At 51.7% G+C, this 23,209-nt stretch overlaps 7 protein-coding genes across 7 annotated transcripts; 3 read left to right on the forward strand and 4 right to left on the reverse strand.

Annotated features, from left to right (window-relative positions):
- Positions 1-342: 342 nt before the first annotated feature.
- On the reverse strand, positions 343-5,783 carry ARB_00683 (ubiquitin C-terminal hydrolase, putative; the record flags this gene model as incomplete). Its single annotated transcript, XM_003013092.1, has 4 exons — positions 343-1,067; positions 1,265-3,595; positions 3,664-5,706; positions 5,780-5,783. 4 exons carry the CDS (start codon positions 5,781-5,783, stop codon positions 343-345), a joined length of 5,103 nt encoding a protein of 1,700 aa, XP_003013138.1.
- Positions 5,784-6,959: 1,176 nt separating this feature from the next.
- On the reverse strand, positions 6,960-9,163 carry ARB_00684 (uncharacterized protein; the record flags this gene model as incomplete). The annotated part of the gene is made up of 5 exons (XM_003013093.1): positions 6,960-7,091; positions 7,119-8,327; positions 8,372-8,653; positions 8,720-9,000; positions 9,070-9,163. The coding sequence occupies 5 exons, from the start codon at positions 9,161-9,163 to the stop codon at positions 6,960-6,962; spliced, it is 1,998 nt and encodes a 665-aa protein (XP_003013139.1).
- Positions 9,164-9,630: 467 nt separating this feature from the next.
- Positions 9,631-10,284, reverse strand: ARB_00685 (uncharacterized protein; the record flags this gene model as incomplete). The annotated part of the gene is made up of 1 exon (XM_003013094.1): positions 9,631-10,284. One exon carries the CDS (start codon positions 10,282-10,284, stop codon positions 9,631-9,633), a length of 654 nt encoding a protein of 217 aa, XP_003013140.1.
- A 505-nt stretch (positions 10,285-10,789) lies between these two features.
- On the reverse strand, positions 10,790-16,954 carry ARB_00686 (HEAT repeat protein; the record flags this gene model as incomplete). The annotated part of the gene is made up of 11 exons (XM_003013095.1): positions 10,790-11,107; positions 11,271-11,389; positions 11,478-12,188; positions 12,269-12,940; positions 12,994-13,715; positions 13,776-14,083; positions 14,140-14,371; positions 14,428-14,667; positions 14,716-15,676; positions 15,739-16,697; positions 16,761-16,954. The coding sequence occupies 11 exons, from the start codon at positions 16,952-16,954 to the stop codon at positions 10,790-10,792; spliced, it is 5,436 nt and encodes a 1,811-aa protein (XP_003013141.1).
- Positions 16,955-17,272: 318 nt separating this feature from the next.
- Positions 17,273-17,955, forward strand: ARB_00687 (uncharacterized protein; the record flags this gene model as incomplete). The annotated part of the gene is made up of 2 exons (XM_003013096.1): positions 17,273-17,866; positions 17,929-17,955. The coding sequence occupies 2 exons, from the start codon at positions 17,273-17,275 to the stop codon at positions 17,953-17,955; spliced, it is 621 nt and encodes a 206-aa protein (XP_003013142.1).
- Positions 17,956-18,689: 734 nt separating this feature from the next.
- ARB_00688 (uncharacterized protein) lies at positions 18,690-19,723 on the forward strand (the record flags this gene model as incomplete). Its single annotated transcript, XM_003013097.1, has 2 exons — positions 18,690-19,418; positions 19,487-19,723. 2 exons carry the CDS (start codon positions 18,690-18,692, stop codon positions 19,721-19,723), a joined length of 966 nt encoding a protein of 321 aa, XP_003013143.1.
- A 711-nt stretch (positions 19,724-20,434) lies between these two features.
- ARB_00689 (uncharacterized protein) lies at positions 20,435-22,620 on the forward strand (the record flags this gene model as incomplete). The annotated part of the gene is made up of 2 exons (XM_003013098.1): positions 20,435-22,007; positions 22,070-22,620. 2 exons carry the CDS (start codon positions 20,435-20,437, stop codon positions 22,618-22,620), a joined length of 2,124 nt encoding a protein of 707 aa, XP_003013144.1.
- Positions 22,621-23,209: the final 589 nt, after the last annotated feature.

Consider the following 23,209-nt stretch of genomic DNA (forward strand, 5'->3'; position numbering starts at 1 on the left):
GGAAAAAGAAAAGAGTGGAAGAAAAAAGTGAAAAGTGAAAAGTTTGATGGGCGTCGGTCGCACAGGGCTGAGCCGGCCACTTGTATTACTTTGATATTACTTTTGATATTGACTTGATGTGTATTACTGCAGGTCAGGGGGTGGCACCGAGGCTGGTCAGTCGATGAGGTCAGACTTATACCTAGGTACTTTACTAGAGATCATACTTTAGAGACCATACTTTAGAGATACCCGAGCCGAGTGAAGTAGAAATCTAACATTAACGCCTATGTATGATGATGCTGTAGACTGGCTTGCTTTTTACGTTTTATCCTTCTTCTTTTTTTTTCTTTGTAATAACTTCTACTCCTCGTCAACTCGCACCTCTACCACAGCTGGGCAGTCGTCAAACTCATTCTGCATGGCAGGGCTGCTGCCGTGACCAAGACCGTGACCAAGACCATGTCCATGACCATGTGCGTGTTCCTCGTCTAGGACACTGGAGAATACCATGCCCGTCTCGTCGGCATCGGCATCCCCCTCCGCGTCCAGCTCAAACGACCGGTCCAGCTCGCTCAGGTCGCCTTCCCCCCTCTCCGCCTGCGTGCTAGCCACATCGTCCCCCTCGCCATCGTCCGCATAGCTGGACCCCGGCGGAGGGAAGACACGCGGTATCTCGTCCTCGCCGTAGCCGTGGTTGGCCAGTCGGTCGTACGACCAGCTCGGCTGCTGTGCGTACATCGCGCTCCCGGCGTGGAACCGCACGCTGCTGAACCCTTCGTCCCCTTCCTCCTCTTCGTCTTCATCATCAGGCCCGGCTTCACCCACTTCTCCACTGCCTTCAACGTCCACCTCCTCCTCTTCATCTGTTGGCAAACCACCATCTCCCGACTGGCGAGTTGCTGCGGCTCCGTGTAAAGCGCCCGACGACCCATTGCGGGAGAGCCCACCGAGGCGCTTGCCTTCCCCCGATCCACTGCCGCCGCCACCACTGCCGCCGCCACCACTGCCGCCGCCGGTTCCACTGGTTCCGTTGCCTGAGCCGCTCTCGCTGCCGGAGTCGTCGCTGGCCCGGTCGTGCGCTTGCTCTGTCAGCCGCGCCAAAAAGGAGCCGCCCAGCGGGACGTCCGAGCGCCGGCGGTAAAAGAGCAAATAAGCGGCGCTTGTCACGACGCTGCTCGGATCGCGCTTCATGGTCACGTGGGAGTCTACCAACGTCAGCATCAAGTACATATAGTAGATACAAAATAGTAAAGTAGAATAAGACAGTAAAGTCAAGACTCACCGTTGAATTCGTACCACAGGCCGTCGACAAAGTTCCGGGCATAGGCAGTGTAGTGGCCGCCGCCCAGGCCGCCGTAGTGGTTGTCCACCGCAATCAGGTCGTACACCATGCTCTCCCCTTCCTCCACCATCTGCACCCGTCCGCTCATGTCCAGCTCCAGCGGGAAGTCCACCACTGCGTCAATCTTGTCCCGGAAGATCCGGTTGGCGCTGAACCGCTTCAGATGCATCACCAGAATGTCCGGCGCCTTCCACAGCTCAAACTTCTTGCTCGCCCGCCGGTGCTCCTTGCACCGCGGACAGTACCACGCATCGTTCTCCGACAGGATCTCCTCCCGCCCAAACTCGTCCAGGCACTCGTCCAGCGTGATCCCGCGCCTCTTCTTGCGCGACCGCAGCTGCCGCTTGCTCGTCACCTCCGGGTCGACCACATCCGACACGTTCGTCCACGTCGGTCGTCCGCGCAGCCCACCATCCCCTCCTTCATCGTTGTCGCCGTACAGCTCGTCCTCGTCGCCAAACACCCCGTCGTACGTCTCCTCGTTCCAGTCGAGCACAATCACGTCGCCCGGCTTGACGTACGGTAGCCGTCGCTGCACTGGCTTCTTGGCCGGCTTCTGCTTGCTGCTGCTGCTGCGTGCCTTGCCGGACCGCAGCAGGCTCGTTGCACCGGCCATCCGGTCAGAGTCCGTCTCCGACCCGCTGTCGTCCTTGGTCTCCGCAGAGCTCGAGTTGGTCGACATCTCGTCGTCTGCCGCAGCCGCTGCCCGTGTCCGCATCACGTTCACGGGTTGTGCAGGCCCGCTTAGCTCATCGTCGCTGCTGGCCACGCTCTCCGCGTCTGCCCGTCGTCCAAACACCATCTTGCTTGCTCCACCGCCACCACCGTTGTTGCTGCTGCTGCCGCTGCTACTGCTGCTCTTCCCGTCGGGCACGCGGGACAGCATCAAGGGGTACTCGCGGGCCTCGTTGATGATCGAGAAGCCAGTCGGCTCGCTGTCGTTCGTGGCAATGTACCGCACATCAAACAGATTGCGGAGCATCGGCGGGATGAAGCTTCCGGGCCTTAGAACGGGTGCAAGCTCTTCATCATCTCCTCCTTTGTTGTCACTATTATCGTTGTTATTGTTGTTGCATCTTGCTGCAGTAGCCTCGTCTTGATCGGCATCTCGCATCGACACATCCACCAGCCCATCTTCTCCCTCCACGGAACTGGCCTTGATCGTCTGCCCGTATGCCTGCGTGTCGTCCTCGTTCATCACAACAGTGTCAGAGTCTTCCCCGGCCTGCTGCTGCGCCCTCGTCACGCCCAGCCCGTCATCTTCTCGCAGAATGTCACGCGTCGTCAGGTTGGCCACCCGTGCGAGGATCCGTCGCAGCACCGCATCGTAGTCATACGCTTCCTCACGTGAAATCACAACGTACATCGGCACGCCAAATAACCCCCGCTGCATCTGGCCGTACCCGCGACGCACCCGGCCGCGATTGTAGATTGGTACCAGCATCCGGTCTGCCTTGGGCGAGTTGAACCCGACTGCAGGCTCCTCAGACGAGAAGCGGAAGCGCCGTGGCTTCTCCGGGTTGTAACTTGTCGGCACACTGTCAAGTTCGTACATGGCAATAGTGTCCCCTTCGCTGATCTGGTGGTCGGCGATGCTCTGGCTGTGGTCAAACAGCTTGTAGAACTTGTGCTTGTAGATCTCGGCCATCACCAGCCTGTCAGCGTTCACGTTCATCTTCTTTGCAATGAACTGCTTTACCGCCTTGATGCCCGAGTTCTTGTCAATGTCCACGTCGATGTTCACCGGTGGCTTGTGCAGCGGGAAGAACATGATCTTGTGGCTCCAGCTATTCTCAATCGGAATCTGCAGCGTCAGGTTGTTGAACGGGTCAAAGATGATGCTGACCTTGTCGCACTCTGGACACACCACAGTGGACTTGTACATCCCCGAAAACAGATCAGTAATCACACTGTCATTCCTGGCCTTGTAGATCTCCCAACAGCGGTCCGCAAAGCGCTGGAGTGCCACTTTATCATGGACCATCTCGTCGGTGGAATCAGGCTTCTCAATGTATGGTTTCTTTTGGATACGGTTCAAATCCTCCTGCAGCCCGTCCAGGAGGAAGAGCAGGAATTCCTGGGAGTCCTGCTGTCCATAGCCAGAGAACGAAGGGCCGTATCTGCCAATGGTAACCTTGAAGTTCCGGGGAGCAAACGAAGCCGATCCCTGAACGTCAAATATCTGATGCAGCAGATTTGCATACGCCTTGGCGACATCCCCGTTGTGAGACAAGGGGTTGTTCGGGTTCAGGTCCTTCTTATACTCGCCCACTACATCTAGTCAGTAGAGAACATTGCAGGGGTTTTTTTGTTATCTTTTTTATGTTAAGTAAACCTACTCAAAAAGTAATGAGACAGCTCCTCGACACTGCGGACACACTGAAGCGCCGAGTTCATGTAGCATGTATTGCCCAGGTTGCTTAGTCCGGTCACTCCTCGAGCTTTGCCGTCCTTGCGCCGTCGTCCTCGGGTGACGATTGAAGGAGCAGGCGATGTCCGTCCGCTGCCCGAGGAGCTTTTGTTTTTCAGCCTGTTTTGGACATTGGCTTTGGTGCCAGCTCCGACGGTCAGGTTGGTGCTCGACTTAGTTGTTTCGGACAGCCATTCTCCGCCTGCTGGACCGCCAACTTGCTCCTCCAGGACGATAACGTTGTCGCTTCCTAGACCGATAACATGAATAGACGCTCTGCCGTTGTACTTTGTATTTGCAGTATGGTCTTGGACATCCACAAGCTCTCGCTGGGATCCCTCAGTCAGACCCACGAACGCTTCCAGGCCCAGGGAGATGGAGGTGGGAATCTTTGTCGAGACGGTAGTTCCCGGTGCTGGGGACGCACTTCTTGACGCAGCCGGAGTTACGTTGGCGGAACTACCGAGTCCTTCTAGGATTCTCCAGACCCGAGTCTTGGTGGACATATTGATGGATGCCAGGGTCTTTGCGGTCTTGAGCCATTGCTGGAAAGGGGTATGTCTGCTGGCCAAGAATCTGACGGGAGGTTTGGACTTCTCTGCCTCGGACGGGTTTGGAGACAGTTTCAAGATGGAGAAAATGGGAGGATTGAGCTCGTACTGGATGTGCTCCATGTCTCCCTCGGTGTTGGTGTTGTGTGCGTATCGAACGATGGCGGGGGACTGGTTCGATAGGCCGTACCATTTCATCACCAGGTTCCAAGCTTCCTCTGGCAAGATCTCGTAGTCCTCGCCCATCTGCAGGCCCGGACGCATGGGGACGAATGGCTCGCCCGCTTCATCGTTGAAGATGGTGTCCGGATCAGTAACGAGGACAAGGTCTGAGTTGTCAACGGGTCCAATCTCTCCCTCAGCAGCCAACTTGTCCGCTTTATCTGGCCGTGGATGGGTAGAGCTTCTGGAGAGAACCCTCTTCAGCCAGGTAGCAGAAACAATGTAGCCCTTTTGCTTGTCGGTGGGGCTCTGCTGCATCAACTGCATGACCTGGGCGACTTGCTCGTCGATAGAGGGGTTATCGTCGTGGGAAGCATGGGTTTGCCCGCTGCTGGATGACGGGGTGTAGATGGTCGGATCAGTTCCAGAACTGCTGGTTTCGGAAGCGTGCTTTCGGCCTCCCTTGGATGTCTCGGACTCAGTCTCCTTTCCAACCATGTCAACGGAGGCATCACGCTGGTGCCGATTCAGACGCTCGGCCTGCTTCTTGCTTCCTGCTGCCTTGTTACTGCTCTTTTCGGCCTCTTCCTGAGAGCCTAACGAAGGGGAATCAGTCTGCATCACGGTATCGTGTTCGTCACAGCCCATCTCGGCAGCCGGTCTCTTGATGGCCGGTGGAGCAGTGTGAGAGTTGCCGTTGTCTAGAGAACCACCAACACTGCTGCTGTTGCTGTCTACCATGGAAACATCCTCCTTCGGGGGATCACTGGCGGCAGCGGCGGACTGGCCGGCCGCTCGGTTGTTGTTATTAGACGATGACATGGGCCAACAGGTAGTGTCTTGGGTCGACTCGCCGTCCGTAACGGTCGGAGAGCTCGTTGCAGTGGTCGATCTCCAGTCTTCGGTGGACGACTGTTCGTTTGCGCTTCCGTGCGAGGAGTCTACCTGCAGGGACCGGGCGGGCGACAGTCTCGGCGAGGAGGGCGAGGACGGCTCGGTGAAGAAGCCACGCTGCGGCAGTGCAGACAGGGCAGACGTAGACGAAGACTGGCCGTACCGTTTTCCTATCTTTGGTTTCCGGGGAGGGGAGGTTTTGAGGAAGTATAAGCCCTTGTTGCCTCCAGCTTTGCGAAGCTCTGCGGCAACCTTGCGTCGCTTTGATGAAGGCGTGGTGAAGGTGAGCTGCCCACTAACCAGTGGCAGCTCTGGAATCGGTGAAGTATTTTTTTTTTGTTTCTTTTCTTCTTTCCCTTGTGTGTCTGGGTTTCACATCCGAGTGTAGACCGAGCAGCGCCTTTCGCCAGGCGGGTGGTCACCTAGCAGTTACATAACGCATATATCAGCGGATGCAGGGGGCGAAAAGAGAGGCCCGTCTCCGGCAGAGGGGGCAGCTGGAGGGCCGGGGAGCGTCCTTACAGTCTTGAGCGTCGGGTCTGGGATGGCAGACGGCCCTGCTGAGCGAGCGAATGCCCTCTGCTTCTCGGTGCTCGAGGTCTCTGGCGGGTGTGGCGACGGTGCCTGTAGTTAACTGTACTATGCAGCGGCTCGTCGGCGGACGCTGGAACAGGCCGCAACCAGCAGGACAGGCGCGAAAAAAGGAGAAAAGACAGGCGGGGCGGGGGACACGGCGGCGGGCTCGACGCAGCGCTCTCTCGCTCTCTCGCGTCCTTCAGGCTGAGGTTTCGCTTCTCTTCGTCTTCGTCGGCTTCGATGTTTTCTGGTGCTTTTTTCGACCTCGAAGTCGCTGGAGTTGCGTTTTTTCGCGCCTGGTCACGTGGTGTAGTTTATTCGGACGGAGACGAGAGAAGATGAACAGACGAAGATGAAGATGAAGATGAAGTAGAAGACGAAATAGAAGAAAGGTCGATATCAAGATGGAGTAGAAGAGCGGAAGAGAAGGGTAGAAGGCGTAGAGAAGGGGGTGGATGGAGGAGAGATGGCTGCAGAGGCCTGCCAGCAGTTAACTAAGTAGTTCGGGACTCTGGCCTGCCAGAAGTATGGAGTGCGGTATCCTGGTATCTATAGACAGACATCGAGTATCGCCTTGATAGAGGCCGGGTTGTAGCCGTTAGCTCAGATAGAGACGGTTATGCGCCGTAGAGGCAGGATAAGCATCAATAGGTGGACTGGACATGGACTATTTGGTGTGTTGGTGCTGCCTCTACACATGAATAGACAGGGTGATAATAAATAGCAGTACTCCCAGTGCTCGCCATAGTGGAAGATGAACTGTTGCTATCTACCTCCGGTCATATACAAAGAATATGTCTTCATGACTGGGATGGCGTTGGTTATAAGTGTGGCCCCCTATTCTATTATTGGCTTGAAAGTTGGAGCTGTCAGGAGGTTCGACCACTAGGAGCAGCATAGACACAAAACTTTGACGGGAATAAGTATACAGTAACCGATGTTCAACGTCCTATCATTATTATAGCCCTGTCCTCTCCGTACGCTAAAGATGAAGGATAACATGCATGCATGGCTTTGTTCTGTGTCCGATAACTTAAACGCGCTACCGGACAGCGATCTTGTCGACTTCGTCCCGAGCCTCAGTCCATGTCTCGAGGCTCTTGCGTGCCCAGTCAAGATGGCATCGTGCATAGGCAACCTGCGGGGAGTCAGCATCACGCAAAAAAGAGGACATCTAAAACAATGGCTGCCCAGTACATACCATGTAGCTGCGGAGATCGTCTTCCTTCTCCTTTTGAAAGCGTTTGAGATCACGCAGGACACCACTGCTGGCGTCTTTGACGTCTTGCTCGGATACCTTTAGAGCTTGCTCGAGCTGGACAAAGTGTGAGAAACAAAGGAACCTGACCGAGGGTGCTGATGTCTTTAAACGTACCTGTGTTAGACTTTCCTTTGTCTTGCCGATTTGATCTCGACGTGTCCGCTCGGGATCAACGTCTGCAAAGCCATGGATGGCATGGCTGATACGTCCGAATATCTTGTTGGTCACAAAGTTGCCGCTCGAGGACTTGCGGTGGCCGCTGGGTGTTGAGTCTACGGGCCGGTGAGGGAGGCCCTGTGAGGCTGACGGTCTGTGAACTGGCTCACCGTGAGTCGGCGGGAAGTCGGAGTCAATAGAAGCAGTGTCCTCTGCATTAGCTGCGGGAGATTCTGGTGCTGGCTCGGGGTTGCTGCCTGACGAGGCTTCCGACAGAGACCGGCCCGGTCGTGTCTTGGGAGACGAACCACTGCTGCTCCTGTTTAGGTATTCCTCGATACGCTGCGCTTCTATCTCACTTCGCTCAAGGGAGTCCAGTAGCGCGCTCTTCTTGTTCAGTTCGTCTCGTGTCATCTCCTGCTGGATCCGCTTCAAGATCCGGTACCGAAGGACGCCTCTAACAACACCTGCAAACTGGGCACTCTCCCGCATCGGCTCTGAGAAAGTAGCTCCCAGGGTGGAAGAAAGCTCCTCCGTCTCGATGTACGAGTTGTCTGCGGCTTGGCCCACTCTCTCGATGGCTGCAGCAACAGTTGGCGACTGCTCTGAAAGGGCAAATCCGTTGTATCTGGCACCAAGCTCCATGAGGTCTGATGAGAGAGCAGTCAGATGTGTAAGCGTCCGTCTGTTTACTTTCTCAACGCTTCCCTGTAGCAGCAGTTCTAGCTCCCTGGTGGAAGCTTCGAAGTTTACAAAGTATGGATCTAGCTCATGTTCGCTGAGCGTCTTGGAGGTCGGCGGGAATCTATTCATGAAGGACGGGGCCCCGGCCGAGGAGGCGGGAATATCTGAGGCTGTGGGCTTTAATTTCGCTGAAGACGACGGGACAGGAAGCCAGTTATGAGCTGGTGTCGGATTAGCCGGATCTAGCGGAGGAGCTTTGAGGTTGTTCTTAGGAACTGAAGCAGCCGGGTGTGAGTTCAGCACCTCACCCTGGGACAAGTCGTCAGCACAATCATAACCAGAAGCACATATACCAGGTAGATACCCACCCAACTAGCATTGGGGTCCAGGAACCTCCACCAGACGCCATCTTCGCGGATTTCACTCATTCTCCGGCATCGGTTCAGAAACACCGCCAGCATCCGTTTCCGTAGTTCAATAATTGCCGTATCTTCCTTGGCCTTGGTAGGTTTGGCCGCATAATCTGCCATGGTGTGTTTCTCTGGGATGGGGGGAATGATAAGAGTAGGATGAAGGTTGACCAGCGCCGTGCGAAGGGAGCTGAACTCGGAATATCGGCGTCTCACCTCGAGGTCCTAATCCGGCTATTAGCTGGAAATGCATATGCTGTAAACGATATATATCAAATATCAGGTGCGCACCCCGGTTCTGATGGTATATACTATAAAACTGCCGCCAGTCTCGCTGTTTTTCCCAGCATCAGTAATGAGAATAGGCAATTCGGGATTCTCATATAGAATCTGCTCTATTCTGCTATCGTATATCCCCTTCTTGCGCTGGTATGGCTGCTGTTGGCCACCGTACTCGTTCTGGTCCTCATCATCGTCTAGGTCGGGTGTGTCTGTCCGTGTCACAAAGTCCGGCGGGTCTCGGGTAGAAGACCTTGATGAGGCCGGGGATGCTGGACGCTCTTGATACGCAGCTATTGCAAGAGCCAAAGGCCGTCAGTAAGCTTGCTTCTGTACAGTTGCTAAGGCGAGGTCTGTCTTACGAGGAGCCATTGCGGCGGGGTGAAAGGACCCTCCAAGGGCATCCTCGTTGCGGTCCAGAGCTCCGTACGGGTTGTTGTCTTCATCGTTCCACATCTTGAAGGCCGTCGTCGGTATTTATATGGACGGTGTATCGAAGGCTGGCGGGCCGGAAGGCGCAGTACAGGCAGCCGTGAATATAAGCAGCCGGTAACTAGTTAGCTGGCTAGCTGAGGCGGGAGTCGTGCGGACTGTCGCAGCACGAGATATCCAATGCGGCGCTGCTTGTGAAATGCCGGCGAAACGCTTGGATATATAGGCTGATGGCCGTTGCACGGTAGTCATGGCATCCAGCCGGTCGTTTTAAGCAATGCACGTCTGGCAGCAACAGGGTGGAAGTTGACGCTCTTGGCGCGCGGCTCCCCACGACACCCGCCCATGACATCACCAGCAGGCATAGACGCGGGAGGCGAAAAGGGGGGGAGGAGGAGGAGCAATACAGCGAGCAGCAAACATGGCCAAGAGATACAGTGTCTAGCAGTCTATCTGAGTCTATGGATAAGGATACCTTGTCTAGATGCGCGTCACGAACTCCTCTCTGGTGTTTCTGGCGCTTGCTTTGGCCTCGCGGCAGCGTTCGAGCGGCCCCTGAGAGCTGCTCGGGCAGAAGACGAATACCCCGAAGCCGCTCTACGACGGGCCTCGCGTCTTCTCTCTCTTCTTCTCTTTAGCCGCAGGTTGGCTCTGTCGAGTGATGTGTTTGCCGTCCTGTCCTCTTCCAACTGGTCTGCCTTATCGTTCGCTCTGTCCGGCGTGTCCTGGTTCTCAGCCGGCTGTTGCTGCCTGGTCGTCCTTTTAGGCGTTTCCACCGCCCCCTTCATGAGAAACTTATCCTCCCCTGTCTCTTCTCCCGTTTGCTTGGGTTTGACACGCTTTGTCTTCCGTTTCTTCCGTGGTGGAGATGTGCTGTCTGGCCCTGAGCGCTTCCTCGAATGGCGGTGTCTTCCTCGGCTCCTTGACTTTAACGCCCGTCTCTCCTTTCGTTTCCTTTCGCGACGGCGTTGCCAGAGAAAAGTACCCAGGCCGAAGAAGAAGAGGAAGAGCAGCAGGGAAGCCGCGAGGACTCCTCCTTGCTGCGCTGATGTCCACGAATTCCAGTCTGTGGAAGACTCTCGCGGTGCCAGAGATGGAATCGGTGGTGTCTCGTTTCGATATTGCCTTAGAAGAACTGCCGGCATATTGGCTGGTTTATATTCTCGCGGTGATTCCTTTGCTAGAGTCGATTTGGTGTTAGCACCCTTGAGCTATCCAAGGCAAAATATGAGACAGATCTTTTACCGAGTAGTGTTCAGCAAAGCGATGCATAGAAGACGAGTGTAGACGTAATATTAGACAGTGCTATGGAGGATATAAGGAGTGAATGGTACTTGATTGTGTGTATCAACTCATATAAGAGGACAAACAAGTCGTTTTGTGGGTTCCAGACAATCGAGCTGCCTGTAGAGTAGACGCTTCAAAGGAGTTTCATCAAGTCCACCAATGTTTGTTGTTTGGACAGAAACGGGTATCTTCCTTCATATCCCTTTGAACATCAAAACGCACCGAAGAAAGCACAATGTTTGTAGGTTTATCTCCACGTCCCCCTGAAAATATAGCCTCTCCAACTGGTCAAACTGGACTTCAATAGCCAACCGGGTCCTATCCCAACTTCTAATACCGATAGCTGTAATGCATGACCTCCTTTTAACATGCTACATGTGCTGGCTGAGGCTGTTGAATAGGTTGAGGAGCACGATATTGAACCGGCTGGTGACGGCAGCTTCGATGTGCGGCCATCATGGCACTGAGCTCAGCAAGCTGCTCAGCCTGCTGGATCTCCTGCGCAACCCGAGCGGCTTCTTCTTCTCGGGTTTCCTGCTGCATCCTTGACAGAAGAATACCATGTCTGATGGCCTCCAGGATGCGTCTGCCAATTTTCCATAGCATAAGAATCATCACAGGAGTCATCAGAAGAAGGACAACTATCACGTAGTTTTCCGTCATTTTAGAAGATCTTGTCTGCTTCATATTATGGGGTCAGTTTAGCTTTGACTTATGGTTAGATTGAATGAGACCTACCGGTTGGTAGAAGAGGTAAAACTTCTGCTTCTTAGGAACGCTTTGGGGAGTTCTTGTCTGTCCTTGCGGTTAGTCGTCGATGCTAAGGATAGGGTGTACGGTTTACCTTACCGGAGGTGGATAGTCGATAGATCAGGCCCTTGTGGTAGATGAATATCAAAGGATAGGAGTCAGAGAAGAGTGAGAATGAATATTCTATCAGGATAATCATGTTGTTGACGCCGCCTGTATACCTATAAAATAGCATCGCCGCGGCAACACAGTGGTTGCGCATGTTTCTATGATGAAGGTGTCCTGAACTCTGCCAACAAACCCTCTAGAAGAGAGCCCCAAGCTGGATTCAACTCTGAGGTGCATGTGCAGGTATAAAGAGCCTGGAGCTTGTTGGTCAGTTCTATAGTGTTGACATCTATAGAAACTGATCTATGTGTGAGTAGAAGGACCTTTGCTCCATAAAGAATGCGAATACCAGTCACAAAGACATCTATATTTGATGTCCAGCCCAGCAGAGAGTCGTTGGGTTTGTCTGCTGCTAGTTGGATTAGAGAATCCAGTCCATCCATCACCCATATGCTGAAATGCTCATATAGAGAGCAGTTTATGGCGGCCTTCTCAAGTTGGATAAGATGCTGGCTCCATAACTTGATCTCCCTAACTTCATCAATATAAAGATTTTGTTTCTCCTCCGCGAACAACGCTGTTGATTCATTGATAGCCTTGTTTAGCGTCTCAGCCACAGGGACAAACAGTCGTTGCTGACTAGGCGCTCCAAGGAAACGTTGAAGAGCACCTTCAAATACTCGACTGGACCCCGGGTATTGGCAGGTTAACAAATCTGCGATGGCAGAGGCAGACGCAGCGGGAAGCCTGAAAACCGTCAAATCATCCGCGAGAGCTTTTGAGGCTACAAGAGTGGCTGCCTCTCGGATCTCAACATCATCATCATTGAGCATGTCGTACAGCACAAACATGACATCAATGAGTATGGGTGTTACGGGAAATTGTATCTTTGCAGCTCTTAGGCCTATAACCAAAGAGTTTAAAGAAGTTACAGCCGCAAATCTCGTTGTAAACACCTAATTAGTGGTTAGAGTAAGTTCATACTTAACAACATGTAAATTGCACTCACTGTCTCATCTCGCATCGAAACTGATAACTGCTGGACAAGCTTATTGAAACGTTCTACAAAGGTAGAGTCGGAGCTTAGAATGTTGGGGTTTTGCCTAATATATAATGAAAGTAGACATCCTTGAAGCTGGATGGTTGCATCGGTCATTTTGCGGCCCCATAGAGGTTCACCGGGGCTCTCTGAAATGGGGAGCGTAGACGACCATGATACCAGGAAGCCGAGTTCGCTGAAGGCCGCATGACTTTCTTCTGCACTTTCCTGAATTGCTTCAAGCTCATCCGAAAGGCTCGATATAGCAGCTAACCTAGTATCCTTCGCAAGGCTATCTGTGATGATGCGGCAATACAGCTTTAACCGGTCACTACGAGAGCTCAAGTGACCGAGTGAGGCCATGGAAAACCGCCCTAGTATGGATGCAACAATATCAGCATCAACGATTGAGACAGTTTGGATAAACTGAGCCAAGTCGTCAATTGGCGATTTGAGCAAGGCCCCTATCATTAAATAGCTAAAGGCGATACTCTCCAGAAGGAGATATGACGATCGTTCCATTGGAGAGCCAGGCTTTGGGTTAGATATGATATTTTGATAGTGTTTATCCATATGTAAGCACGTTGATATGGCATCGAAATGGTCGACAATAGTATCTAGAGTTACACGTCAGCTAGGAACAAAGACAGAAGTATACAATACATTTTACCTTCAGTTCCTTTTGTCATTCCACTCTGTAAGAGGTCGTTGAGAACCTCAACGAGTTCCCTTAGGGTAAAAGGAGAGGATATATGACGTCCTAAATTGGTAAACATTGATTCAGTGGTGGAGACGATGGCAGGGAGTAATGCTAAAAGATATTTAGTATTATGTATATCAAATAGTGTTATGGATCGCTTACATTGATAGTATGCCACAGGCGCAGCACATATGCGACGAAGCAGATATTTGATGCATAAAGCTATTCCGTGTAGCTGGTTCTGGCCCTGTATCGATGTCTCAGATAACTTTAATATGACCGAAAGTATATCGTCTCTATCAACGAGAGTGGCATATGTCCTTGCAGCATGATCACGAATTCCCCACACAGGGCTGTCGAACTGCCATGAAACTGATTCTAGAATGCGCTCATCTTCACTTGTAGCAGGAGAGGGGAACTTGTTTCCGATAAGTTCCAAAGCAGGAAATACTCTTTCAGTGGTAATCGATAGCTGCTCTGATAACGTATTATCAGAGGAACCCTTTGCCGCCCCCTTTTCAAGAAGACCGGTAAGAAGTGGTATCAGGCCAGGGAATCTCTGAAAAGGGATGAGTTGCTTCGGTTCGGAGTCATTAGGGATACCAAATCCCAAGTTAACTCCGTTCGTTCGTCGACACATTCGTTGAACCAACGATCGAAATAACATTAAACCACAATTCCGAATAGCCCATCTAAAATTGATTAATACCTAACCCATTGATGACAGTGGGGCCTAAGGGGAAGGGGCTTACATTTCAGAACCGAGACATTCAGCAGAGATACTCAGTGCCGGCATCAAGTACTCTTCTGTCACTGTGGCTAGATTCGTTGCAGTGAATATATCTTTTAAGCAATTCATGGCGTGGACCTGTGGAAGCCTTACATCCACCTGTTCCGAGACGGAAGTTGGCGGAATTTTGGCGATGTCCTGGAGCTTTTCCATGATTTCATGGAAGAACTGCCGCTTTGCAGACGATGCTACGCCCAGAGCTAACGCAGGGAGCCCTGCAGACCGACGGGTAAGTTTTGCCGATTGACCATGTATAGTGCTCAATATTTCCTATCAGATACGTTAATACGTTGTATATGGCGACATTATCAGCGAATCTCCCCCACCTTAAACCAAGTTTGAGGAAGTTCGGCAACGGCATCCTCCTTCGAAACACTACATCTCTGGCAACAAGAGACAAATGTTTGGGAGACTGCGCTGAATGCACCCCGATGGCGTAGTTCTGCTAGCTGAGAAAATGTAAGGCTGCCAACCCTTGCAAACTCATCATAGTTCAGACCCTCCCGAGTCCCCAAAGGAGCAAATGAGGTATTTGATAGGATAGCATTCAAAAGTAGGCTAACGGCAGTCAGTATGTCGTCCATAGAAGAGTATTTCGTACACGCAAGTCATACCTAGATTCACGGAGAGCACGCCAACAGCAAGATAGAATGTCTTTAGGGCCTAATAGGTCAACGGAAGAATTTCCATGCTCCCTTTCGGGAGAATCAACACAAAGCACTGCCTGAACATCCGACCACATTGTTTCACAGAGAAGGAGAGTCCGGTTCAGCACATGCCTCCAAGCCGGCTCGGAGTCATTTTCAGATGATATAACTGAATGAAAATTAGGGCTTGCCATTATGTATCTGAGACTGGTGAGTAGCTATACGGTGGTAGTATCGAAAACTGGGGGTACGAACCTTAGTGCAGATAAATGGCCATGAATAGGAGTATTACGCAATGTCGTTATATCGGATAAGGATGTGACCTTTTCTAGTTTGGTGAGTATTGAATCCACTATATCATACTTATAGTCGTAAACAGTTATTTGCTGCCCAGGACAACGCCCGGTATCGGCCAGATCAAATAAGAAATGATAGATGCGGGCTACGCCATCAGCATGATCAGCTCTGCTTGTTTGGCCTGCCATCTCCTCTGCCCTGGCTAGTGCATCCAATAGTTGGTTATAAGGGTGGCGACGCGTCCTTCCATCGATACCAGAACCAGTGTCGGCAATATTTTGGGGCCTTAGGAAGGAGGCCGGGAATAACCCAAGTAATGAGAGGGAGGTCATTCGGATTTCTTCATAAGGATTGGTTAGTAAATCCCCCAGTGCCCTGAAAAGGCTAAATGTGAATATGTCCCTGGAAAACGGCCAATTTCTTTGGTCGCTGCCAATTTTTGAGAGCTTCGTGGGATCAATTCTGGGGTCAAGGCCGGATTGGATAATAGTTGCTAACGCTTTCAAAGCAAGAATATGCGTTTGATAAGAGGCGTTTGGTCTAAGTTCGGATTGTAGGAAATCTATATACCAAGATATAAATGATTGTGCATCAAGGTGTGTAGACCCCTGTTCTCTCGCATCCGCTCCTGGAGCTAGCGGGCAGGTTGACGAGCCGCCTCTGAGCCGAACAATAAGTTTCCGGATCATACTAACAAGCTCGCTTCGGACATGAGCATCTGCCTCAGCGTGGATGAAAGGTATCATTTCTTTAAGGATCAGTAGAGCATCGGAAGAGAAAGGCTTGGTGGTAGATGGTGCAGATATCAACAAAGATAGGACCCGCACTCTGACTTTGGCATTTGAATGTATTAAAAGGAGCCGTAGCTTTTGGCTTTCAAGGACTAGAAGTTTGTCCGGGGAAGATGAACTGGGAGCTTCTATGCTTAGGTTAGACGGATGATATAACTAACGAGTCGAAGGGGTGAATAATGATACGCACGATCTTCATGTACTAGCCCTAGCTCCTTTCCTGTTTCAAGAACGGCGATAAGAAGTGCAAACTCAGCAGTGCCAGTCTCGCCATGGTTTTCTGATAGCAAATCTTTGAGAGGCAGAACGTCGAGGAAAGACGAAAATTCAGCTGGCTGGCCCCTGAAAAGTAAATGAAAAGCGAGGCTTATAGTTGCATCAAGGTTGTCAAGGTTCCGAAGTGATAAATACTTGAGGGGAGCAGCCCAAAACGGAGCACCGTTTCCTGGAGCAGAATACTGGAACAGGCCATCTTCAGACTCCTTTTTCAGCTTGAAACATAGTTGAGAGAGAAGGGCACCGGAAGAAGTGACTACATTCGCATTTTGAAGATGTAGTAAGAGAACTAGACATAATAGTTGCGCGGTTATCGTACCCTGCTCCTCCACGGAGACTGAGGGTCCGCTACCGGTAAAGGTAGAGATGTTGAGGCCAATGTTGGTTGCATGCTCACCTATAACTGGAGTCCAGCTGTTGACATTGGCTCGAAGCCATTTCTGTAAATGACTGATTAGATCTACAGCGGGGAAAGCCTCCTTTCGAATGAGAAAGTGAAGAGAAACCACTGACGCCTTTAGCCTGGTCAAGGGTTCGGCTAGTAAAATGGTCTTCACCACTGAGTCAATCAAATAAGAGCGGATAGAGCCTGCAGTATCCGGATCGGAGTGAGTGGCTAGAATATTTGTGAGAGTGGCTAGGATCTGCTTCATAGGCTTTGGTGGGCTGTACTCGAACCGATCGAGGTATACCTCAAATACGGCAAGCCAAGTTGTTTCAGATCGAGCAAACTGGCACACTTCTGAGCCTTTTGCCGTTAGTGCAGCCTCTAGAAATGCACATATAGCGTTGCACACGGAAGCCTGGTGGGGTATAGGGAGTGTTGTGTCCTCCAGCGTATGAAAGAGACATCTCCACAGAGAAAGTGATTTTCTAGGAACAAATTAACAGCCGGTCTTAAACATGTATTCTTGCCTGGTCCAGATTATATCTCACTCATAATTCCCAGTTTCTAGTAGCAGGCGTTTCAGTGGGCCTTGAGTAAGGGTTCTCAAATCGGACTCGGGTATAATTTTTGGAGCCTCCTTGGCTGTTGAAATATATTCATCAAGGTTCAATCTGCTCCTCACGGGCAATATCTTTTCTTCTGGCCCATGATCAGCCATCGTAGAGCCCATCTTCCCTTTCATCTATCAAATATCAAATTTCATGCCGCATTTCTTGATGCTTTTTATTTTATTTTATTTTTTTATCTTAAAAATCGCGATAAGATCACGTGACTTAGTTCGATCAGCACTCACGTGACGGTATCTCGACTTTTTTTTCTCTTTCGCTTTTTGACGTCGAAAGACGAGGAAACGGAAGAAACAGACGGAGAAGAAGCACATCCGACGAGCAATTCCACCAGTTCACCAGTTAATAGGAGCGCGGCCTGCGCAGAGACGTTGTTTTAATTTCATTATTGTATTATTTTTTTCAAAATAACTTTTTAATTTACATCCGCAGCCATGTCTATCTGGGACTCCCTCTCAGGCCGGAAGAAGACGACCGGAACCGCTGAATTCGATCCAAGCTCCGCTACAGATGTCAGCTCGTTTCTCTCCAGCACTGCCATCCCTGACCCCTCGGAGCTGCATCCTCTCGCTGGCCTGAACAAAGACACCCTGGACTACCTGACCCTCGAAGACTCGGCGTTGAGTGACCTCCCTGGCTCCCAATCTGCTCTGCCATCGAGAGGGTGGTCTGATGATCTCAGCTACGGTACTGGAACAACATATCTCATTGCCCTTACGACAGGAGGTGCCTGGGGCCTCATTGAAGGATTGAAGAGATCGCCAGTTTCCGCTTCACCGAAGCTGCGTCTTAACAGCGTGCTTAACTCGGTGACCCGGCGAGGCCCGTTCTTGGGTAACTCTGCAGGCGTTGTTGCATTGGTATATAACGGTGTGAACTCGACAATCGGCCATGTGAGAGGAAAGCATGATGCGGCGAACAGCATTGTTGCCGGAGCTTTGAGCGGCATGCTTTTCAAGAGCACCAGGGGGGTTCGACCGATGATGATTTCTGGAGCCATTGTAGCTAGCATTGCTGGTGCCTGGACTGTATGTTTTCGTTTAACTGCCCGTATATCGGAAACATCTCATTCTAACGTGCTTTTGAATAGTTATCTCGACGTGTCTTCTTTTCCTAAGCTGGGGAGGGATTGACGAAATACACCCTCCCGCATGCCATATAATATATGCCCCCATATCTAAACGACCGTCTGTTTTCTTGCCGCACGATAATCCATTTCGATAACCGAACCGAGAATGCATGATATATCATGAACATCATGCAATACAAAGCCATACTCTCCAGCTACCCCTTCGCCCGACTTTTTTCTCTCTATCTTCCACCCTCCCGTGTATTACCATATTTCAGTTCCGAGCGCATGGCAGATCCATTTCCACTCTGGCGTGTGTGGGCGGTATTCAACTTTTAGTATTTTCCTCTCTTTTTATAAAAACGGAAACGTGGTTTAATGCGTGGTTGGTTTGTACATATAGAGGCATTTTTCCTGTTCTTCTTGTCTTGTTTACGGCGCCGGCCAGTTGGTTGGGCTGCTCCTTGTGTCTTGATATACAAAATATATACATTTCCTCAGGATTATTCTTGGAAGGAACCAACTGTCTCCAACAATCACCTTCGAGCTTTCCTTGCCGCGTTACTCATGAAGGTGCCGCCTTCCCAAAGTCTACTTTGCGCTTTCCCCAAGCATTTGCCGTGTCCAGAAATAAAACTGCAACTGGTTTTATCAATTTATCAATAGCAACAAATTACGGGCAGCGTCATCAATAGGCTGATTCCGGATTAAACATGCTGACGAGAACTTCACAACCACTTACTAAGGTCCCCGAGCCGGACAAGCGGCCCACCGTAAGAAACATGATCAAATGGCTCTGGCATGATGGGTTTTACAAGGGAGTCGTTGGTTGGGGAAGCAATGTGGAGCTGGGAGATACCAGTCTGCCATCAGACGCGTTTAATTCGCAGAGGAAATGGCACAATATGCCGCGACTTGAAGATTTTGACCAAGTGGCAGCGTGTTTTAAAGACGAGTCGTGCCCTCCAAACTTTGTGGAAGAGATGATAGAGAAGCACAGCGAGCTGATTCCGGGAGCAGTGAAGAAGATCAACAAGCAACTTTTACATGCCGGAGTCTCCCGGGAAGAGGTCGACAGGCTGGGCAAAGGACACGACTCGGGGAATAAGGAAGCATATGCAAAGCTTGACAGGCTGGTTGAGGCCAGACGGAAGATACCACCAGAAGGGAGGGTATATCGGGTGGTGTTTGGCAAGGTGGATGGTAGATGGCTGAGCCAGGAGGTCCCAGTGGATGCTAACTGCACTCTGGCTGAATTTGACAGCAAGACACGAGAGTATAGCCTGGCTTCATGCGAGGGCAGCGGAGTTGATGCTATGGTTGGCAGTGGCATACCAAGGATGAGCAAGAGGCGAAGCGAGAGTCAATGGCTCTACAAGCTTGTACCAGCTGGCCAGAGCGTGGTTAATCAGACTGAGGAAGGCTGGAAGAGACTTGAGACGCCGCAACACTTTGAACGCTTGAAGGAGAGGCAAACCCAACACAGGCCCATGACAGTCCTGATGTGTCGAGTAGGTTCCCTACAGCGCAAAAAAGCATGATTGGAAGAGAGACTGACAGGGTATATATTTTATGATAGGAAGAGATGCTGCACCATCTGATGCTGGTAGCAGATCCAGCCCCCGAGACCAAGCTCCAGACGCAGCCCGAGCCGTACAGAAGAATCCTGCTTGGAACCCAGAGTGGCGAGATTGCCGGAGACCAGGAGGAGATCTTCCGCGTCGAGGCTGAGACGGAGGCCTGGGCAGCAGAGCATGGCTTCGAGCACGTCGACAGGTCTACCATATACGCTCTGCACCCTCGTCTAAAGAACTGAACCACGGCAGGAATTTACAAAACAGCCGCTGTTGGATGATGAGTAAAAAAAAAAAGTGAAAAATAAGAAATAAAAATAAAGTATTTAAGGTTTCGCGGCTATTTTAAACCTTAAAAACTTTATATCTTTAGGGGGCGAAAAAAAAAAAGACGGGAAAAAAAAAAAAAAAGAAGGACGGCAGAGAAAAGAAACGAGAGAAACGGAAAAAGGAGAGACAAAAGAAACGCAAGAGAGCAAGGGAATGCATAGCTGGAGAGGCAGAAAGAGGCTCCTATTGCGGAGGATCCCTGTCTGGTTTCTCTGGCCCAGCAGGGATGCAGCAGTCAAGAGGCAGAAAGGGCGCAATTAGTTAGGGTTAGCTAGCCAAAAGTATTATTGCTGTTAATGGGCTAAACCAAGGAAAAAGAGTAAAAGTAAATTAAGCAGAGGTTAACAGAGGATGCCTTGTGATCTTACCTGCTGTGCTATAGCAATACGAATGATGTGCAGAAATGCCTCTGCTGCAGCTGGGCATCCTATCACAACTAGCGCCTCCGCGCCTTTCCTGTGGCTGAGGACAGTTAAGAAGAGAGAAAGAGAGAGAAAAACTCCTCTGCCCCTCTGGAAAAGAGTCCTGCTCTCTCTGGCCCTACTGTGAACCAACCCTTCTCGCAGGCCTCTGCCCGCCAGTCCTGCTGCCCGCGCCAGTGACAGAGCCCTCCACGCCGCTGAATGCCATCCTCCACCTCCATGGTAGAGCCACGCGGCTGTCCAGAGCAGGCTGAGCCCGAAGACTTCCCGCCGTCGCATCCGGGTCTTCGTGACTCGGGCATCGCGACCTCGCCCACTGCGCTGCCCTTCATCCCTCACCTGGCGCTGCAGACATGTCCGCCGGCCAGAGGCGATGCCAGCGCGTCTGCAGCAGGCCAGCAGCAGCACCACAACGGCCAGCAGGGCCAGCAGACGCCATTGGCGCCGATAGTTGATTCGAGCCCAGTGACGCCACGGCCGCCGGTGCTGCTGCAGCTGCGTACGGACATTCCATCTGTCCACCAGCCGCCCCAGTATCTCCATCAACCCGTATCTCAAGACCAGCAGCGTCACCTTCAGGAGGAGGAGCAGCAGCAGCACCAGCACCAGCACCAGCATCAACAGCATCCGCAGCACCTGCAGAGCCCGCAGGGCGCCGGGTTCGACCAGTATCTCCATCTGAGCCGGTCGACGGCCAGCTTGCCACGCAGAATCCCCAGCATCCGCCATGCGCTGGCCGAAGTGCACTCGAGTGCCGGCTCTCTCTCGCCTGGCTCTGCCTTCTCATCGCCCCAGCTCGCCGGGCTCAGCGATCTCACTCCGCTGCCCTCGCCCATACAGCTGTTGGCCTCGCCTCCATGGGGCTCGACCAGCACGTTTTCGCTGTCCCGCGTCTCCTCAACAGCCTCCAGCCGCGAGCTGCATCTCCCCCCGCCGTTGACAACTGCCCGTCCGAGGCCGGTCCAGCCAGCATCCGCCTCGATATCTAGTGCTACACCCGCCTCCCCAGAGACCACTACCAACCCGTCTCAGCTCGCGGCCCCCAAGCGTGATCACAGACATACTCGCAACCGCAGCCTGAGCGAGTATGTCCCGCCAGCTCTCCAGGTCCATCCCCCAACCCGCAAGGCTGCTGCGTCTGAGGCGGCCTCTCGGGCCCGGGACAGGGATGCATCGAGGGATGGACGACCCGGTCCGAATATACAGAGGGAGCAATACTTGGCTGCCCAGCGTGGTATAGCTGTCCTGCCACCGCCGCTCCCTACGCCCACGTCTGCCCTGGAGCCGTCTGATTTTGGTGTACTTGATAGTGAAGTCTACGAAGTCCAGTCAATTAGGTCCAAGCAGCCTCGCAGGTACCGCTGGCAAAAACTCCTGGGCCAGGGAGCCTTTAGCCAGGTTGTCCTTGCATCCCGGGAGGAAGACGGAGCAGTTAATCCCCAGACTCGCCGTCTTGTGGCCGTCAAGATTGTTGAGTACGGACCGGCTGGAGGAGCGGACGAGGAGCGTGTCGAGGTCTCGCTCAATCGGGAAGTGGAGATTCTCAAATCTATCGATCATCCGTCCATCGTCCAGCTGAAAGCCTTTGGAAGTGACCCGAAACGAGCCCTCTTGGTCCTTGACTACTGCCCTGGAGGCGACCTATTTGAATTCGCCAGCATGCGGATGAAGCGGATTAATCCTCCGCTGATCGAGAGAATCTTCTCCGAGCTCGTCGATGCAGTCAGATATCTCCACGGAAATCACATTGTCCACCGTGATATCAAGTTGGAAAGTGAGTTTATTCATTTGTCACTCAAGATGGCACTGGTTATGTGCAGTTACTGACTTCTATAGATGTCCTGTTGAACATGCCATTTGCCAAAATGCAGGAAATTACTGACTGGCGACACTATCCTCGTGCAGTCATAACGCTGACGGACTTGGGTCTCTCACGGCGCATCCCACAACCCCCTGAGAGTCCTCTACTACGCACCCGCTGCGGTAGTGAAGACTACGCTGCCCCTGAAATCCTAATGGGCCAACCATACGATGGCCGGTCAACTGACGCGTGGGCTCTTGGCGTTCTCCTCTATGCCATCATGGAAAATCGTCTACCATTCGACCCTCTGCCTGGCACTAGGGGAGACCCAGCTAAACTTCGGGCTCGTACTCCACACCGTATCGCCCGTTGTGAATGGAGTTGGTACCGGTATGCAGATCCAGACGGGGACTGGGACCCAGTCAAAGGGAGAGACCTCGAGGGGCCCCGGCGCTGTGTCGAGGGTCTTTTGAAACGTGGAAGTAAACGTACGCATCTTGACGAAGTGGCTGATATGGAATGGATTAAGAATGCTATTGCGGCTGATGTCCTGCCTCTGAGACGCGGTGATGTCGAGGTTCCTTGAACGAACGAGTCGAGATGGGTAAATATTTTTCTTTTTACTTTTTTTTCACTTCGTTTCTTCTTCTAACTACTTTGTACAACTGGTTTGAAAACCCCCCCCCCCCCCCCCCCCCCCTTCCGCTTTATTCTTTTATTTTTCTTTTTCACTTCTTCTTTACCCCCTTTTTCTTTACTTCTTTTACTTTACTTCGCTTCACTTTTCACTTCTTTTCTTCGGCATCTTTCGATATGACGCTCGCTGTATTTCTTATACCTCTTTGCCCTTTCTTTTACCTTCACCTTCTTTTCTCTTTTCACCTTTTCATATTTTGTCCCTTTTGTCCAGATAATTACCACGAAGCAATGCATCACTCGCTTCATAAGCGTCTGTAAAATAGTTTATATGTACTATAAAGTAAATAATATTAATATCAAGAGACTTGCGTTTTGTGTGTTTTATGTTAATCATGTATTAGGTTAATCATGGGTAGATACGGTCGATGGAAGTATTTCTCCTGTCAAATGAAAGCTTCTCAGACTAAATAATTAGGCAGTCTGTTTTGCAATGGTAGGTCTGGGCAAGCTCTGATAACTAATTTGGGGGCTTGGAC

The sequence above is a fragment of the Trichophyton benhamiae genome (genome assembly GCF_000151125.1).
Source record: "Trichophyton benhamiae CBS 112371 chromosome Unknown contig00142.0, whole genome shotgun sequence".
In the NCBI taxonomy this organism is placed as follows: Eukaryota; Fungi; Ascomycota; class Eurotiomycetes; order Onygenales; family Arthrodermataceae; genus Trichophyton; species Trichophyton benhamiae.